Raw genomic sequence first — 20,366 nt, forward strand, 5'->3', positions numbered from 1 at the left:
TCCCCGCAGTGGCCGGCGAATCCGACGGCAGGTAGCCTTCAACACTCGCGGCCTGTGGCCGTCTCGCGCTATATTATCTAATGTTACTATTGATAGTTTTTGGTGGTCTTGTTATTGATTAATGTTTTATAAAAAAGTCTAAAATTTCTCGAGTTCGATTAGTTTTTGAGTTACGCACAAATTTCTGTTTTATTTGTATGAGAGTCCTTATCCCCCTACCACAGATGTGAAGGATCTCAAACCATCATTAAAAAAATCCTGCCTCCAAAACCACCCACATATCAAATTTGATTCCATTTGCTTGATTAGTTCTCGAGTTATAAGGAAATTTGTATTTCATTTGTATGGGAGCCCCCACTCCTAAAGTGGGGAGGGGTCTCAATTCACCATAGAAAAAATTTTTGTCTCCAAAAGCACCCACATGTAAAATTTTGTTCCATTTGCTTGATTAGTTCTTGAGTTATGCAGAAATTTGTGTTTCATTTGTATGGGAGCCACCCCTCTTAGTGGAAGGAGTGGTCTCTAACCATCATAAGAACCTTCCCTGGCCCCAAAAATCGATCGGTTCAGTAGTTTTCGATTCTAAAAGGAACATAGGGACAGACAGACAGAAATCCTTTTTTATAGGTATAGATAAAAGTTAATTCGGACGCCCCGTTCTCTAGTGATACGTAGTTGAACTTTAACACTCTAATTTATATATAAGATTTTGATTATAACAAGCTTACGACAAATGGAAGCATTTTTAGCTAAAAAGTACTGGTGTGTCATTTCATCTTTCCCTTCTAATATAATATTTCATGGATTTTTTCTTTGTGTATAGCTCTGCAACCGAAAGCTCTCTCGAGTCTCTTCGAATATCGCAGAGGGTTGCAGCATGCGAAAAGCCTCCTGTATGTTATTTATCACCGCTATTGAAGGTGTATCCCAAAGAGCGGGCATTAAAACTAGAAGCACGGTTTTAGAAGAACTTATCTACTTCAAGTTCGTGTATCTGGGATCACTGGCCTACCCTGCTCTTCGCAATACACCACGACCAGAAGCATACACGGCCGTACGAAACTGGCAATATACAAATTCCTTGTCAGACCGGTAGTTCTTTGTGGACTTGAAGCTGTGATGCCACTCACGGACAGTAGAGTTCTGAATTGAGAGATTGGCCATCGCGAAAACTTGTCATCATTAAACCAGCGACACACATTTCACGTAATCAGTGAGTGATGAGTGTCGTTGGTTTAATGATGCGAGTTTTTGAGTGACATAGCCAGTCTCTCAATTCAGAACCTTAACGGTCACGGAGGACAGACTTGGCTTTACGCAGGGTGCAAGGCGCAAAGTGCTGCGGGCGTATGAACGAAAGTCGTACATATGGCGAAAGCCGGTAGACTACGTTGGGCTGGTCACATTGAACGGATACCGAACGACAATGCGACATAGGTGGCATTAGGAACAAAGCAGCCCAAGGTGCGAGAAGGCTTGACTATAGGTTGAAAGCGTCGTACGATTTTTAAGATGCCTGGGAAATTGGCGTCGAGGAGCCCAAGATCGAGTTGAATGCAAAAGACTGCTTGAATCAGTACGAGGCATACTTAAATAATATAATTATGTGGATTCGTGCTAATTTGAAACATTGCGTAAAATTATGACAATCACAACGATATTGTGGTAAAACCATTGACTAAGTCATTCTAAAAATCTCCAACAATGAATAAAAATAATCGTATAAATAAGATAAAAGACAACGTGAACAAAATATTTAATTTCTAATTGAATCACGATTTTCAATACTATGCAATACAATTACTGGACAGCGCAAATTCAACAAAACAACTTGTTATAGTCGGAGCAGAGGACAGCATTTTTTAATAAGGAAATGCTTAAAATGTTAGGAGGGCACATTTTATGTCACATCACTTTTAGCTTGTTATGTTCAGTCTTTCTTTGGAATTGTTAAAAGCAAAAAAATTAGAATATTTAGAAAACTTTGATAATTTGACTAGAAAGAAAATTTAATTGAACAATGCTCTTTCATTGGATTATGGTTACAAAATTTGTCAAAACAATTAATAACATTTATTCATATCTTAAATAAATCACTTCTAATGTAAATGTTCTCAAGGTATTTCCCAGGTTAAACGGCCAACCTTTTTGCGGTGTGCGAATACGTTCATAAATGTACATACTTTGGCTAAATTTATTTCTTCCTCGGCCTATTACCTGTCTGGTCCTGTCCGATCGAGTTCAAGTCCATTTTCTCTTTTGTACGTTGCATATATGCAGAGGTGCTGTCCGTCCCCCGCATGGTGCCGCCGCCGGTGCGAACAGGCAAATCGAGGTAGGTCTGCAGAGCACGGTCTGCCTCTTCAAGGAATAACTCCACGAAAATAATGAATGGATTGTAAGACGTGCGGAGGGGAAAAACTGAATCGAAATTCCTCACCGCTTTGTTTGTATTAGTATTGAATTTTTATTCCCATGGTTCTTTTTGAGATACTGAATCTTATAACCGGTATCTTCGCCTTCACGGCGAGGGGAACGAGCGGATCAGAAAAATGGGTGTACGACGGATAAGAAAAAATGGACGATTACATGGAGCAACATTTAAAGTAGATAGTATTCGTTATAAATGCTTTCAGCAGAAGATTGTTCGAAATGGAGAAAAATGCAAAAAGAATTTTTATTAATTAATTAGCATACGAATTTTATGTGTGCTTATTATTTGTTCGACGTAAGAGGAATGTGCAGATCTGCAGATGATCGTTTTGTGTGAATTGCTGTGACTCACATGAACGCCATTCGCGCTCATTATTAAAAGTTGATAACTATATAATGTGGCTTGTATTAGCAGTGCATTTAATTTCGCATCTATAAAATTATAATTAAACTTGATTTTTTCATGTTTCTCTCTAGCAAGACAGCAAGCGTTGAAGGTAAAATTAGTCATCATCGATTCTGCAAATTTCAAAAGCAGTTTTTTGTTTGAAACAAAAATTCTGTTCATGAAAATATATTCGCTGTGTTCAGATTGGCAAGAAGAATGCAGTATTTACATTTTAATAAACAGAACCCCGCTTTTGTGCCCAAAAACTGCTTACGAAATTGGGCACTTCGACGAAAAGTTAATGACTGCTAATTTCCCGTTAAAACAGTTTTATTGTTGTGCCTATTTTAGACCTATTTAGTACAGTGGACCCCCGTTCGTTTGAACGATTCCTCATGCAAACTAACGGGGTTAGCTTTTAATTTGAACAACTGGTAACCCTAAATATGCTGGAGCTTGTGTGAACTGGCTGCCCTGTTCTTTGTTATTGTTTTGGTGGTTTGATTCAGTTTGCAGTTGCAAGCAGCGAATATTTCATTCTCCGATCAGATTTCTACCATAATCGTTGGGAAAACGCATTGTGAAACAGATTAAACACGCTAGATCAGTACAAACAATGTGCATTGTTATGTGCATTGTCTGCATAAGCAAATGATGTCATATTGAGAATGACATTTGAACCATTTTTAATTTGCACATCGTGCAAACCAACGGGGTTCAAATTAAAAAGTGTTCAGATTAAAAACGGTCAAACGAACGGGGGTCCACGGTATTAGCTTAGACTAAAGATAGTAGAGTAAACTGCACTCTACTGGTTAGACTGTTTCCCCAAATTGGGATGAATCTACATTTTCGTTATTCGATGTTTCATATTGTAGAACGGCTAGGGTATATCTTTGAGCAAAAGTGTTCGTTCGTTTAGCAGCCGAGAGCCGGGGTGGCTCTTGCTGTATCAAGAATTCCTCTTCTTCCTCGCAACTTTCGCCAGGTGTAGCTCGTGATTCATACGCCTCTGCCACTCTCCGCTTGCCGTTTGTACTCCGCCAAAAATACTCCGCAACACCTTTCGTTTAAATACGGCTAGTGCACGTATGTGATCCGTAAGCAAAGTTGCTGTATCAAGTCCGTAGAGGACTACCGGGCTGATTAGCGTTTTGTACATCGTCAGCTTTGTGTGGCGGTGTATGCTCCTAGATCGAAGCGTCTTGTGGAGGGAAAAGTAGGCTCGATTTCCAGCTTAAAAGCGTCGTTGGATAGCCTTACTCGTATTATTGTCGGCGGTCACCAGAGATCCCAAATATACGAACTCATCAACTACTTCCAGTTCATCGCCGTCAATAGTCACCGTCCGTGGGAGGCAAACGTTGCTTTCTCTGGAGCCTCTTCCTACCATATATTTGGTTTTCAACGCATTGATCCGTTTTTAGTCCGGCGTAGATGGCCTCCGCCGTCCCAAGCTTTGTAGTAATGAAGTCGAGGTCGTCTGCGAAGGCTAGGAGTTGACTCTTGCTGAAGATCGTTCCACTCGTTTCGATGCCCGCTCGCCGGATCACACCTGCAATAGGATAGGACTCGAGAGTGACTCGCTCCAGAGTTTGATCAGCCGTGTCAGTTTGTCCGGAAAACCGTACTCGTGCTTTATCTGCCACAGCTATTTAACTGTATCGTATGCTGGTCTAAAATCGAGCAAGAGCATCAGAGGTACATTTAGGCGTCTTGGTCATGCATTCCGGTTATCTCCGTTATAATGAAGCTAATCATAGCAAAAAAGTATTTTCACCGAAATTACAGAAAATTACGTTGGGTACGCGATGTACGCGGGCTACAGTAAGTGTAGTATATTCGGTTCACGGACCGATAAGTCCTCTATCGGCTTTTGCTTTTTCATGAACATGACTGATGATAAACATCGAAATGAAATTGAACGCTCACCACTATATGCTGCTAATTTAATAGTTATAGAATGCCTGAAAGTGTCAAAAACAGTCACTTTGAGGAAAGAATAGTTTAGTGTAAAGTTAGTTACTTCTGAAGGATGCAAAAAGCTTCCTGTCACCTGTTAGCGTTGCATACGATATACGTATGTTCAGTAATGCTATGGAGTGTGAATGTATGTGATTGATTCATAAAGTAAAATTGAGAATAGTTCGTCTCAATGTTTATGAACGTATATCTGGCCGATATTTGGTTCAAATATTCAAAAGGGGAATATTCTGGCCTCTTTTAGAAATAAAGGTAATCTGGGTAAAACCAACATCCACCGATTTTTTAATTATAGGCGGGTTTTTGCAAATTTTCTAATGCATTATGTTTACACTTGTTATTTCAATACGATTCAAGTCCTTTTACGTTAATCTCAAGTATAAAAATTACACAACCATTTCTCAGTTTCTCAGTTATTGTACTCAATTCTAGGATGATGATGACGAAAGAATAAATGTTTTTGATGCTTTTCTAATTATACATCAATTTTTAGCTTAAATCTAAAATTTACATAAAATACTAAAAAATTAAGAATTACACAGGTCTGCAAAAAATAATTTTTTTCCAGATGCATGAGATACTTCAGGTGAATTATATGTTTTTTGAGGTGCTGAATCCAAAACTGATTTCCGTTTCTCTCCATCACGTACAGATTTTTTGCAAATTTTGCTTCTTATATGGAAAAGTCATAAATTGGGTGGAAAAATTATTATCACAGATTCGTAATAAAGACCCTAAATAAGGTCTTTTTTTTATTATTTTTGTAAATTTTTACTTAATAAATACAGGAAAAATACTACTGGACTGAAATATTTTACCTTTACTATTTTTTTTCTCTTCAATACAGGGTGGCATTACTCAGGTACGCTAACTTACGCACATTCAACTGCAGTGCCTCATAGAAGCAAAATCTGTGAAAAACATGTATGAAGCATTTGTATAGCTAAATGTAATCTACAATTTTGCTGAATGGAGTAGTACATTATTTTTCTAATTTAAAATAGAAACGCCCTTTAAACCTTATTATATAAATAGAATGTTTGTTCGCGTTAAGGATAAAGTTGCAACACTATTACTGCGTAAATACAACAGATAATGGAGTACTCCGTTCAGAAAGATTGTAGATTACATTCAGCTCTACAAATGTTTCATACATGACTTTTACCTAATTTGCTTCTATAAGGCAATACAGTTGACTGAGCACAAGCAGGCGTATTTGAGCGCACCAAATCTGCTTTAAAATAATATTCTCCATAGTTTCTCCATCATATCTGGTTTTCTTCCAAAACATGGAAGGGTTTATATTAATAAAAACAATTCTGATGTAAAAATGAATTTTTTAATGTACATTACATCCGGGATATTTCTGCTGCTTTATGTCTAAAACCAACTTTCAAGATTATTCAACAAGTATTGTATAAAAACGTGACGTGATGGACAATTTTTATTATTTTTTCTGAATTCAGTGAAAAAAAAATCTATAAGAATCAGTTGAAAAATCTTATGCAGTTTTTTGGATGCAGACCTGTGTTATAAAGTGAAGAGGTTTAAAGGCAAAAATTATGTTTTTGGGGCTACGGTAGCTCAAAGGAGAGCACCACTAAGCGTCAAAACAGTAGTTAAACCACAGAGGACAGACTACCAGGTAATTAAAAAAAGTGTGTAAAAGGTATTTATGTAATCAACGAAAATCCTACGATGAAGCACCATCGCAGCTATGTAACTCCAGCACAAAGTAATATTGATAAAGGTGCATGCATATTTTCTTATACGTTTGGCCAACAATTTCTGAAGGGCGCAGATTTTACACCCAAAAAATCGATTACTTTCTTCGAGCCTGTTAATCTGCTCTCTGTGGTTAAACTGCTGAAAAAATAACGCATTTAAATTTTAATGGTGCTTTTTCATGTAATTGCAAAATTATCAAAGTGCTGACTATTTCAATTTTTTTATTGAAAAGAAATATTATTCAGCGCGGTTCGCGATAGCTGCAATCGGAAAGTGCTAACCATGTCAATATCCAAACCAAACAAAAATATGTATCATCTAATTGAGCCTGGTCAATCCGTTTCTTTCGCACACATCTTTTCGTTGTGGAAATGTTCGCTCTATACCTACTACCCCGTACATCGCACACGTGTTACCTCTCTGCTTGTTCATTTCTCCTTTAGTGTTGCCGAAAGAAATCTGTCGAGTAATTTAAATTCTTCGTAGTAATAACTCTGCGGAAAAGCTGATAATTATTGTTTCCGTTTTACTTCAAAATTTCGTTGTTTTATTGGAAGGAAAGAATCGTTTAGAATTGAATAAAGTTATTATGTATTTACTTCTAGTGAATGGTGATTCTGTAGCTAATAATAATAATAATCAAATTGTAAGCTAATCTGCATTCAGAATTTAGGAGATTTTCAATTGATGAGTTTGACAAATGGATTCGAATGGTGAGCAGGTTTTATTTGTCAACCGAATCAGTGCTGCATTACTTCTACGTAGCAAACTGAAAACCCACAGTAAATCAAATCACTTAGCAAATAAATCACTCTTCACTGTAGTGGTTTTATTACTCCCGTCACTATATAACATTGGAAAATTTGAACTATTTTAAAAGAAAGAGTTCAATAACTTATAAATGTGGAATAAACAAGGTCCCATTAAATTTTGTACCTAATTCAGCTTTTCTCACACATCACTTGCCACTATTGAAAACGCACAACTTATTTATAAAGCTCAAAATAAATGTCGTTATGTTAAATGTGGTGTAACATGAAACGCTTTGTCTTGAAAGCAAGCGGAACCATTTAACTTACGATGAGCATGGCTGCCAGAAGGTAACCGAGATGGAGGTGCTTATGGTGAATTCGATATACCTGGCTGTTATCATAGGAAATTGTAACACGATTGCATTACTGAGGTTACGAAATTTGAAATAATCTATTCGGGGTATTTTTCATGGCTTTCGTGATGAGTAACTATTTTGCTAGCAGCAAATCAATGACTATCAGTCCCATGTTGTTACTCGATGAAAATAACTGATAAATAATCGACTTTTGTTTGACAGAATGTCATTTTTTGTTTTACGCTTACTAATGTTATGATTCTGTCCTGGCGCAGATTCCAACACATATGATTGACTTTAATGACCAATGGCTTACCTTTTGGTCTAGATCGAAACCAATGAAGCAAGGATTGTTCGTTTCATAATTCCTTCCTAGACGAGTAAAATAACAAATATAATATGGGGCTAATAAAAGGTATGCGAGTAATAAATCAATCTGAATGGAATCTATAAAAAGCACATCAGAACATACTGCCCAAGTCTAATGAAGACATAATGATTGCGATTGATCAAACTACGAAGTGTGTGTATAGAGCGGGCTAGCATCAGAGTTTACACAAAGCGTTTCTCTTCTCTCGGCATTTTCTGGTTTCATTTTTTTTGTGTGATACGTCTGCGGGATCTTAAATTGATTTTATCTTTCAATTAAGATGCTAATGGATACCAGCAAACCACCGTAAATAGTCCATTCGCGATCATTTTGCGAAGTGCGCCATTGTCCGAATGTATTGCAAGGCTAGTCTGGCTAAAGATTGCTATTGAAGTTATTGAATTGTGGCATTCTATCGTGTGAGCAATATAAAACCCCAATTTAATTCACTTAATGCTGAAGGGGTTTCTTTGTTGTATGTATTGTCAAATCACTTCAAATAGCAGTTAATAGCATTTTGTGCTATCTCTCATACCATTTTACTTAAATGTGTGTGAGAATTTGTATTGCTGAGAGTTGACGGTTAAATGGTTATTCATTTCGTCAACAATTTATTAAATGTGTGAACACAATTGTGAATTGTAGTGCCGATAAAACGACTGTTTGTCTTTTAGAATTTTGACAGAACTTTTGGTTTACAAAAGACTTGCATACGTATACGGGGATATACTTAATCAAAAATTTCTAATCTTTTTAATGAATTTTACATCTCTTCATATCATTTGTAAGGTAACACCACAGACTAACAGACGTAACACTGAAGCCTCATTCCATCGTCAATAAAAACGATCATTTCAAATTTTCGCTTAAGCCAAGAACCAAACAACAGTCGCTGCGCGAGAACCCCGTTCGCCTGCGCTGGCGCTGTTATCAGATAATATACAAGTAAATTTATAGCATTGCTAAATTTATAGCAATCTACTCTGGCGTAGCGCGAAGAATGCACCAGGTGATGCTAGTGTTTTTTTTTCAAGTCTTAGGGGTGTCATTGAAACGATGTTTTGTTGGAAAATTTGTTCGAAGTGTTACGTCTGTAAGTCTGTGGTAACACTGTTCGACCGGTTCGGTTAATTAATCCTAACATAATCGACATAGATTGAGTTACAATGTCAATCATGCGTAGAACTGATTTATACGCGAATGCAGTTTGTCAATATAATTTGTGTGATTACATGCTTTTTTGCTTGAAACCGTGAAGGTTTATAATTATTTCCCACCTGCATCCGTTGAAATCGTCAGCTTTCGAAGTGTACAATGGTAAAACACAGGGGCCGGCATGAGCCACATAGACAGATACGCTTTTTATAAAGGTCTTCAGAATTGTGGGTGATCCGTTGCCCCTATTTCGTTGAAGTTTGGCACTTCCTGAAGCTTCTCCCACAGTCGGTTAAAGGTCCTGAATCATTGAAGAAGTGCCGAAACCAATAAGAAGAAAAGAATGGAAACCTTCTACCTTTATCAGCCTACAGCTTTGTCGGTTAAGTCGTTTTTTTCTTCAGAAATTTCATGTCTGCCTTTTCTTGCTGTATGCTTCCTTTTTAACGGTAGAGTGTTTGATTTTGGTATGTCGGAAGGATATGATCGCACGAATATTTTGGAATGGCCCTTTTCTATGTCGCAGGGATGAAATCCAAATCAATCTTGCGACAGGCTGGTTTTTAGATAAGCATCTAATCATGATCGGAAGGAAGACGGTTTATTCAACCAGATTTTAGTTGCATATGTGTGGCTGTCTGTTCCCCTTTTAATTCTCAAAATGTCTGGCGGTAGGAAATATCTTGAACTTATATTTAGTACAAAAGGAAAGCATAAAAACTAGTTACATACCACATACATGTTAAGGAAAATTCTAATTGTCATATCTAAGTTATTTAAAAGGAATTGCTTTGTATTTCATGTAAAAGTGGGTCGAAACCAGTGATATTCACATGTGATTTACGAAGGCGTACCAATTAATATTAAAATTATTTTAAGCATATTTCGGGAAATATTACCAAGAAATAGAAAAACAAAAATATAAATTACCAGCTGACCCGACAAACTTCGTATTACCAAAAATGAAACAGGCAGGTCGCTTACAACACTCGCGGCCTGTGGCCGTCTCGCCCTGCATCATCTAGTCATCTGTGAATCATCTATCTTACTATAGGTAGTTTCTGGTGGCCTTGTTATTGACAATGTTTTATGGAAGAGTCTAAAATTTCTCGAATTCGGTTAGTTTTAAGTTACGCAAAAATGTATGTTTCATTTGTATGAGAGTCCGCCCTCACTACCACAGGGGTGAGGGGTCTCAAACCATTATAAAATAAATTCATGCCTCTAAAATCCGCCGCATGCCAAATTTGGTCCCATTCGTTTAGTTTTCGAGTTATGCAGAAATTTGTGTTTCATTTGTATTAGAGTCCCCCTCTTAGAGAAGGAAGGGGTCTCAGTACACCATAGGAAAAAATTTTGGCTTCAAAAACCCCCACATGCCAAATTTGGTTCCATTTGCTTGATTAGTTTTCGAATTATTAGGAAATTTGTATTTCATTTGTATGGGAGCCCCCCTTCTTATAGGTGAGAGGGGTCCTAATTCCACTCCGAAAGAGGGGAGGGGTCTCAATTCACCATAGAAAAAAAATTTGCCTTCAAAAATACCCACATACCAAATTTGGTTCCAATTAGTGCTTGATTAGTTCTAGAGTTATGAGGAAATTTGTATTTCATTTGTATGGGAACCCCCCCTCCCCTCATACAAAAGATTCTTGCCTTCAAAAACCCCCACATGCCAAATTTGGTTCTATTTGATTTGTCCTCGATTTATAAGGAAATTTGTATTACATTTGAATAGGAGCCCCCTCCTAAACAGGGGAGGGGTTCTAATTCACCATAGAAAAAATTCTTGACTCCAAAAACACCCACTTGCCGAATTTGGTTCCATTTGCTTGATTATTTCTGGAGTTATGACGAAAGATTTGTATGCCCCCCCCCCTCTCTTAAAAAGGGGAAGGGTCCTAATTCATCATAGAAAATATTCTTGCCTCCAAAAAGCTCCACATGCCAAATTTGGTTCCATTTGCGCGACTAGTTCTTTAGTTACGCAGTGTTTCATTTGTATGGCAGCCCACCCTCTTAGTGAGGGAGGGGTCTCTTACCATCATAAGAACCTTCCCCGGCCCCAAAAACCCCCTGATGCACATTTTCACGCCGATCGGTTCAGTAGTTTTCGATTCTATAAGGAACACACGGACAGACAGCCAGAAATTTGTGTTTCATTTGTATGGAAGACCCCCTTTTAGTGGGGGGAGGGGTCTCTAACCATCATAAGAACCTTTCTCGGCCCCAAGAACTCCTACATGCAAATTTTGACGCCGATCGGTTCAGTAGTTTTCGATTCTATAAGGAACATACGGGCAGACGGACAGAAATCCATTTTTATAGGTATAGTTGGTTTGCTACTTTTGTAACTTTATATATTAAGTTGATTTTGACACGTGTTTCCAACGGAAACAACTTCTAAGAACAACAACCAGTGCATTTATCGGTCACCCTAACTGATTCGCAGTGAAAACAGGATGGATAAAAATAGATGTCCCTTGCTTCTTTTAATACAATTTACATTTATTGAGTTTCAAAGAGTGATAATTATTGCTTAAATGCAGGTTTCACTTTGAATATAACAATAAATCGTAATAAACACTCATTGAGTGCTAAACCACACTCCGAGCGTGTCAAATTTGATTTGTGTCAGCTCGGCCCTATGTATAGTAAGCAATTCCCTTTTTCATTCGTTGTTTCTCATATTCTTCGGACAAGGTTTAATTTCGGGGTATCTGGTCAGCGTAAACGAAGGAAAATGGTGGTAACGCGTGTAATTGCTGTTGGGTGGTCTAATCTCATTTTTTTTTTCAAAAGAGCATTTAAATCACTTTACCAATTTCTATCGAACCGTGTAACTGATAGGTCTGCATTAAAAATATATAATAAAAAACGATTATAACACTAGTGATTTATTTGTAATGAAATATCATTATTATTTGCTTTGTAATATGGTTAATTTGTTATGTGTTGTGTTAAAATGTGTTAAAATAATCACCGACACACACAAAGTGTGTGTGAGAAAACATACGTTTTGCACGCTTATAACTTAACAATTTTTATTAGATTTTCGAGATATTTTTGTCAATGGATCATTGATTAGAAATTTTTCTAAGCATTGATTTATGTGCAGAGTATAGTATATTTTAATAACCACCCCTTTTCATCGATCAATTTTATCAATATGTTGCTAGAATCTAATCAATTGTTTCATCACACCAGCTAGATGCTGGCAGTTATTTATATTTTATCGATATCGCGTCCGGTGGCTGTTGAAGTTAAGAAAATTTGCAACCTGTTATTAAATGTAATGTGGGAGGTCAGAAGACAATCAAAATCTGACATCACCACATGTCTTTAGTGGTACATCCATTTAGGAATGGGAAAACTATCACTAACTAGGGGATTGTCCCCTGTTGTGGAACGACCCCGGTTGTGAAACACCCGTAGTTTTTAACGTTTTTATTATCCTAGTGCTGTCAAGTTACTACCAACGTCTAGCAGTCTCATAGTAATGTAACTTTTGAGCAAACAACGGTCATACTTCAACATTTTCTTTGTAGAAAACGTGTTTGAAAAAACACCCAAAAAAAGTTTTTTCGCATGTTTTGCAACTGATTATTTTATGTACCAAATGGAATAAAAAAGGCAGGTAAAGGCATATAAGCTTAGTTTCGGACCTCTATTTCATCACACAGACAAATTTTAGGTGAAATATTTGACTCAAAAATTATATATATTTATATATATATATTTTTTTTTGCAATATGACCACCGGGCGGTTATGAAACAGTCGAGTTCCCCGGTTGTGAAACATCTAGAAAATCAATTATTTTATTCGTCAATGATCATACATTACTTTAATTGGGGCATTATGAGTCTTTATGGCAGTAGGACTCATTTAGGTTTAGCAAAAACTCAATTCCTTGTAACACATGTAACAGGCCAGTGCATTTCAAATGCACCAATATAACTTCTTGCCTTTTTACGTGTTTTATGTGCTATAGCTGGTCTCGTTCGACTGTATCGTATGCTACATTGAAATCAATAAAGTTGTGATACGGGACACGTTACACTCTCGACGTTTCTGCAAGATCTGTCGGATGATAAAAATCTGGTCCGTAGTTGCACGAGCCCCCATGGAGTCCACCTGGTAAATTACAATGTAAACTTACAATGAATAACACAATTATAATATTACAATTTCCAAGTTTTTGCTATGAACGTGATGGGTAGTTATCAATAACGTACTGGAAACTAATGATAGTTATCAGCAACGATTTTTAATGATAGTTCACATCCCTTGCATTGGAAGAAAACTAGAAATGCTAGATCAAAAAAATAAATTCATAAAAGAATGATATAGTCCAACGTCTTTCACTCGTTCCTCTCATGTGAATGTATAGCTTGAAATTTTTTTCAAATATGGAAAAATATAAACTACTCTTGTTTTGAATAACGAAAATGATACGAAAATCTCTCTTTTGATCTTGCAGATAAACCGCTACGATACTGTGATGTTCCACCAGGTGGTACCTGTTGTACGCATACTATTGAGAACAAACTTGCTGTTCATGCGAAAACACTTCTAGAACGAAACACCAAAGACTCGATAACAAAATTGTCTTCTGTGCTAGGAAACCGAGCTCAGAAGTTTAATGGTAAGTAAAAAATTGTTCGTTTTATTTTTCTCCCATCGATTGTAATAAAACCGTAGTTTAAAAATAGTTAAACCATCCATCTTAAACACTAAGTAGTAGATTGTTCCAGGTTCAATCCAAGCATTAGATTAACATTGACCTATTTTTACTCGGCACAATTTGATTTTTTTATAACTATATAGAAAATGCCAGCATTGAAAATTTGTCATTTTTAGTAAGTGTGCTGATGTGCTAGCAGACTCGCTCTATTCACTTTTCAATAAGTCCTTTGCACAAGGGAAATTTCCCGAAATATGGAAGCAGTCACATATTTTCCCAGTATTTAAATCAGGGGACCGGCAGAACGTCAGGAATTATCGTGGCATCACTAGCCTATCAGCTGGCTCTAAACTATTTGAGATTGTACTAAGTGGCGTTATTCTTTCTCGTTCGAAACATTATATCTCTACCTCACAACATGGATTCGTGCCAGGTCGCTCCGTTTGCACCAACTTGCTTGAGTTAACATCGTCGTGTATCTCACAAATGGAACAGAAAGCTCAAGTTGATGTAATTTACACTGACCTCAAAGCGCTTTCGATCGTGTTGATCATGGAATACTTTTGCGCAAAATTTCGCGACTTGGAGCTTGTTGTAGAGTCTTACGCGTTAAGCTTGGTACTTGTTTATCTTCGCAATTTAGTAATAATTCTGGAGTTACACAAGAAAGCAACATGGGGCCATTATTATTCATGCTGTTTTTTAACGACGTCACTCTGTTATTAGCAACTGACTGTAAGTTAGTATACGCTGATGATTTAAAATTGTACCTGACAGTTCGAACTGTTGAAGATTACCGCCGTTTGCAAACTTTGCTCGATAGTTTTGTTGGCTGATGCCAGAAAAATTGGCTCGTTATCAGCATCGCGAAATGTGAGGTTATGACATTTAACCGTATTTTGAAGCCAGTTTTATTCGATTATCATGTCGATGGACTAAAACTAAAAAGAGTCGACCATGTAAGTGACCTCGGTGTTCTTCTGGATCCTAAGCTCACATTTCACCTACACCACGCCGCCTTGATATCGAAAACTACACGTCAGTTGGGCTTCATCTCCAAAATTGCGAGTGATTTTAAAGACCCACTCTGCCTGACGGCTCTTTATTGCTCCTTGGTCCGCCCATTACTGGAGAATTGCAACTTGGTTTGGTTTCCACATCAGGTGTCGTGGAATTTACGGATTGAACGAATCCAGAAAAGATTCGTCCGACTTGCACTGCGCGATCTCCCATGGCGAGACCCTGTTAACCTACCACCGTATCCTGATCGATGCAGTCTACTCGGACACGCTGGAGCGTCGTCGTAAAATGCACCAAGCAATATTTATAGCGAAACGGGTAAATGGTAATATTGACTCACCGACGCTGCTATCTCTCTTGAATTTCCGTGCCTCGCAACGTGCCCTTCGTTCAACTGGATTGCTACAAACTGCCTACCATCGTACGTCGTTTGGTTGCCAGGAACCTATCACCGCTTATATCAGGGCCTTCGAAATGACTGAAGAATTATTTGATTTTAATGAACCAACACAGAGATACGTGACGAAATTGAAGAAATCGAATATTTTCTCCCATCCAACTGTTGAAGACTAATTTATTTCGATTAGGCCTAGACCAATTTAATGTCTTGAAAGTAATTTTTTTAAAAGTGTAAAACTACCCTTATTTTCAATTAATTTTATCATTTGAACATTGAAGCTAAACCAAATTGATGTCCTGAATGTAAAATGGGTTCGTAGAAAAGAGCAACCATCCGTTTTTCTCATCCGATTATATCGACTATTGTAAGAATATACTCGAAACTGAAGTCTTGTATGAAAACGAGGTATAAACGCAAAATGCTAAGAAATCTTCCTTTAAGCCACTGAGAATATTAGTTAAATATGGTTATTTAACTGGCATAATTTTTAACTGACATTCTACATGTTCAAAAATATACCTTAAATCAATCTGTCATAATGAATAGTACTTTCAGCTGTTTTCGAAAAAATTTACGACTACCAATCAATGTTGTAAATGATAACCCAGACTAATTCTTTATTCTTTTCTTATTTCTAAGAGTTGTGCGTCTATTGACTAATATTATATGTTTAGAGAAAGTTCATTAAACCAGGTAACACCGTTCGTCTAGTGCAGTATGCAGTAGTTTAATTAGTGGAACTGGAAACTCTTGAAGCAAGCAGTTGATACAAATGGTATGCAAATTGATAAAAATAATATTTCAGGGCATTTGTTGTGTTCTACGATCAAGTTATTTTTGGAAATCGGAAAACTACACTATTTCATGGAATTCCGGAACCCTTCGACCCAAGTCTCTTTGCTAATTAAAAAAAACCCAACTTTCCTCTTCAACTCTTCCTGTCGGGGTGACATTGTGCCAAAAAAGCATATGTTTTTGTTCTTCAGCTTTTTATACACACAATTTAGCGATTAAGTTGATGCAAAGCCTGTCAATATATACTTCAATGTTTAGTTAACAACTGCCACAAAGATGGTTTAGTTCCAATGAACATTGGAAATATTAAAATTACATAAACTTTAGCACAATCTCACCCCTTCTACGGGGAGACACTGTACCAAAAACATAAAGTTGACTTAAATACCTAATTAATAAACAGTAGCTTATATATGAACAATACACCTAAATAACAATATAAACTAGTTCGTATGAGGCCGTCCATGAGCCACGTGGGCTATAGACCATTCTACGAACTAACAACATTACTGATATTGCTATTGCTTTCCCGTGGGGTCATCTATGGATTGGCTAAGTACCAGCACGGGCCCAAGCAGCACATATTTGGCACTTTTAGTTGCAGCAACTCATTTATGACTAAAATTAGTCATAAATCGGTTGCCACAACCGGTTTGTAACAACTGTGCTGCTAGGGGGAAAGCGCAATATCAATATCACCCGCTTTGGCGCGTCCGGCAGAAATCGAACAAATATCTGGCAGCGAAAAACTTTTTCTGCCAGACATTCTGCCGGATTGCTGGCCCCCGTCACCCGTGAAAACTAGCAGAAATGCAACATCCGACTCGGACAGAAATTTCGCCTTACGGTTTTTCAGCCGGATTTCTGTTCGATTTCTGCTAGAGGTTTCGTATAAAATTCAGCGATTGATCGATTCAGCTTTCCTTCCTTTTTTGGAGGGTAGCAGCACGAAGCGTGCAATAAACAGGTTAACAATTAAATTATACCTGCTTTGTCATGTTCCATATTAATCTCTTACCTTTTGCTCGAAACTGCAAAACTGATGAACCACTTTTCTCCTGCCTCAAAGTGTCACATTTGACATAAAGAGAATCGAGCGAAAAATGAAGATTGATTTTGTTCGATTTCTGCCAGGCATCCGACTTTTTCGTAAGCGGGCAGCACGTTACCTTGTCGCTTGTCATATAAAATGGTCTATTAGAAGTCGGGGGACGACCAAAAACAACGCACCTTACAAATTAAAATAAAATTTATGGACGAAAACTACTCGGGAGGTCTACAACAACCAGTAATAAGTTGTGGTTTATAGACAGCCTCTAAATATGCAGTAGCGTCTCCAGGATCTACAAAGGGGAAACGAAAGGGGCGTAAAATCTCATAAGCCTTATCTATTTGATCATTCAGCAAAGTTAATTATATACTACGTTCGGGAACCTGCAGCCAGAAGACACGCAATCAACCTACCCTTTAAAACCGACAGTATATATAAGGTATAGCATATTTGTTTCATATTAAAGTGTTTATACAATGGATCTGAAATTTCTAGAGGAAAAGTAAAAATGAATTTTAAAAATTTTACAGACTTAAGATACTGTTTGCTCATAAAAAGATAATACAATCTAAACTGTCAAAATATTGTGCTTCCTAGTAAGCAATGCAAGTGTATTGATATACACTGACATATTTTTGTTGTGTATGTGAATTACACACACCTAACCGATCGTTATAGTTTGACACAATATCACCTTGGACTTTGTGAAGCTCGGAAAGTGCAAAGTTTAAAAAAAAAATTAATTTCGTAATCAAAAGCCGTTCAACGCGTAATAAACTTTCAATACGTTGTAAATGAATACTTTATCTATCTTCAGAATAGCAAGATGATGCGATTTCTTGTTTGGGTCTGGTTATATGGGACATTTATTGTCAACGGTTTTTCCCAGCATTTTTGACCCTAAAGTTTGAAACCCTTTTTAAGCTAAACTGTTCGCTAATATTATTTGTGTTCCATTTCACGTTATGAATAAATATGTTATGTTTCAAATCATGTTGAATTTGAACCATCAATTTGCATAGATCTAATGTATTTTTATAAACAAACATTGTTGGTTTTTGGCACAATGTCACCCCCGTGGCCCAATGTCACCCCGGATGGCGGTACTGATATTGTAAAAAAAATTAGTAGGATTTCGAACGCATTAAATTCCACAATATCTAACGCAGCCATCAATTTCGAACATAAACAAAAAAATTCTTTTAGTGTACGAAATTAGTTTTGGAGATATAGCTGTATTAAAGTACTAAAATTGAATTATTCCGAAAGGTTTTTTTTGGCAATGGTGGTTCACTACTAAATTTCTTGCACCGAATAGCACATTTTCCTATAAGCGTAACTGTTGACCGTCTTGCGTGTAATTGCATCTTACAGTTTGCTTTTCTATTTTTAAACCACCAAAACCCGTCGATTTTGTTCCAACAGTTGAAGAGTTTGTTTACACGGCCTGCAATGATTCGGATGCTCTACCATTTTTGTGCATATACCAGTTTTATCTACTGGTTTTCCAGCGAGCATTTTATTTACGAAACATATTATTAAACAAATAATAAACCCAGAAAAGGCTAGAAAAACATAAAACACAACAGTTCATCATGCTGGCTCTGGGTGGCATGCTTAGCTCTAGTAGATATATTTGAAATATGGGTAAGTTATATTCGTGGGAGAAACTGAAAGAGGTGGAAAGAAGAAAGTTCTGATTGAGGAGAACGGGTAAAGGAGCCACTTGAAATGTCAAAATAAAATGTTGCTGTAATCGGCGTCACCAGCTGCTTCTTGCAACAATTATCTTAGGATGACTAGAAAATTGAATCGATTGTGGAAAGTGCGTTTTACACCATTTTTCTTTGTTTTGATTTCGTAGCCAGACCGGAACAGTTGTGTGTAAAAGTAGAGGAACAACTGAAATGGTTCTATGTAGTAGTTGTAAACTAAATTTGATCGTTGAGTTTAATTTATTAGCTTTTAAACTGTTCATGCCAGTAGTTTATATTGATTGACGATTTGTTTTTATTTTCTCCGTAATTTAACGTGTCTACCGTTTTATTTTTAGATCTAAATTTTGCTAGAAATTAATATAAAAAGAATAACCGCACTCTGTACTCATTTGGAGTGAACAAGAGCCAGAACCTAGTAAATTCCGAAATTTATGTAAAAAGGTTAATTTCAAAATTAGCGGTCAACACCTCGATAATTCTAATATTCGCGCCAAAAAGTAATCCAACGTATGTATATTTTTCTGAATAGAATATTAGGAATACAATTTTACCAAGTTTGAACGATGCTCAGAAACCATTCAGTTACTTCCTCCGCAATACATCGTATCGTAAACAAATAGATCGTATCTTAAAAACGGTTCATCTGCCCAGATATCATGCCTAAATGCGACGTTGTAAAATACGATGAACATTGTTTCTGTAAAAGTCTCTGTTGCATCCGCTTGTCTGTGCAACATCATCACTTTTCTCAAGGTGTTTCCGATCCTAGTGGACAAACATGCCATGCAGAACGGTTATCTGCTTGAATGCAAAATAAGACACGTTGTCGATGTGGTTATTGTCGTGTATATATACAAACGAGTAAAACTTGAATTTTAATCAGTTTTTTCTTAAGATGGCTTCTTTATGTGCCCACATTAAATGCACAAGCACATGTGAAACCATCTGTGGTGGGCGACACATGTCCACTTGGTAGTGCAGCTGTTTTATTTGCCTGTTACAGAAAGGTGTGGAAATTGCCTTGATAGGTACAATTTTAGTGAAATTATACTGCCAACTACTTTTCACATTACTATTAACTACTACTGTTGCTCCACTGTTAAACGCGCATCTGGTTTACGAGTCATAATAAATCAATTAACGTAAATCAAGTGGCACTTTATGCAACATATAAGTAAATGACGTCTTATATTTTTCAGCTATCAGCATTCAAAGCATGTTGGATCGGATTTCGGTTGAACAATGTTACAGAACTGATATGATAATCCTTTCACCAATGATGTATCAATTTTGGCTTATTATTGGCCGATTTTGTCGTATTCGATTTCAAAGTAGAATAAATTTTCATTCACACTACTAAGCGGCATGTCGAAAGCACCGAGTGTAGATAAATCATCCAAATAAGCCACCATTTACACGTTCGTTCGCCAGAGCTTGCCGCTCCATCGACCACAAGCGGGACGACGACAGTAAAGCCTAACGGTCGTTCGCACCGCCAACCGCGAAATTCATTTAAATTTTAAAATAAATTT

At 37.0% G+C, this 20,366-nt stretch overlaps 1 protein-coding gene across 1 annotated transcript in view; it reads left to right on the forward strand.

Moving 5' to 3' along the window:
• The window catches only part of LOC128741197 (glypican-6), a 51,496-nt gene that overhangs the window by 20,893 nt on the left and 10,237 nt on the right, over positions 1-20,366 (forward strand). Inside the window, exon 2 of the mRNA XM_053836825.1 lies at positions 13,647-13,811. Coding sequence (XP_053692800.1) covers positions 13,647-13,811 — 165 coding nt within the window. The remainder of the gene's footprint in view (positions 1-13,646; positions 13,812-20,366) is intronic.

Source organism: Sabethes cyaneus, chromosome 3, assembly GCF_943734655.1.
Source record: "Sabethes cyaneus chromosome 3, idSabCyanKW18_F2, whole genome shotgun sequence".
In the NCBI taxonomy this organism is placed as follows: Eukaryota; Metazoa; Arthropoda; class Insecta; order Diptera; family Culicidae; genus Sabethes; species Sabethes cyaneus.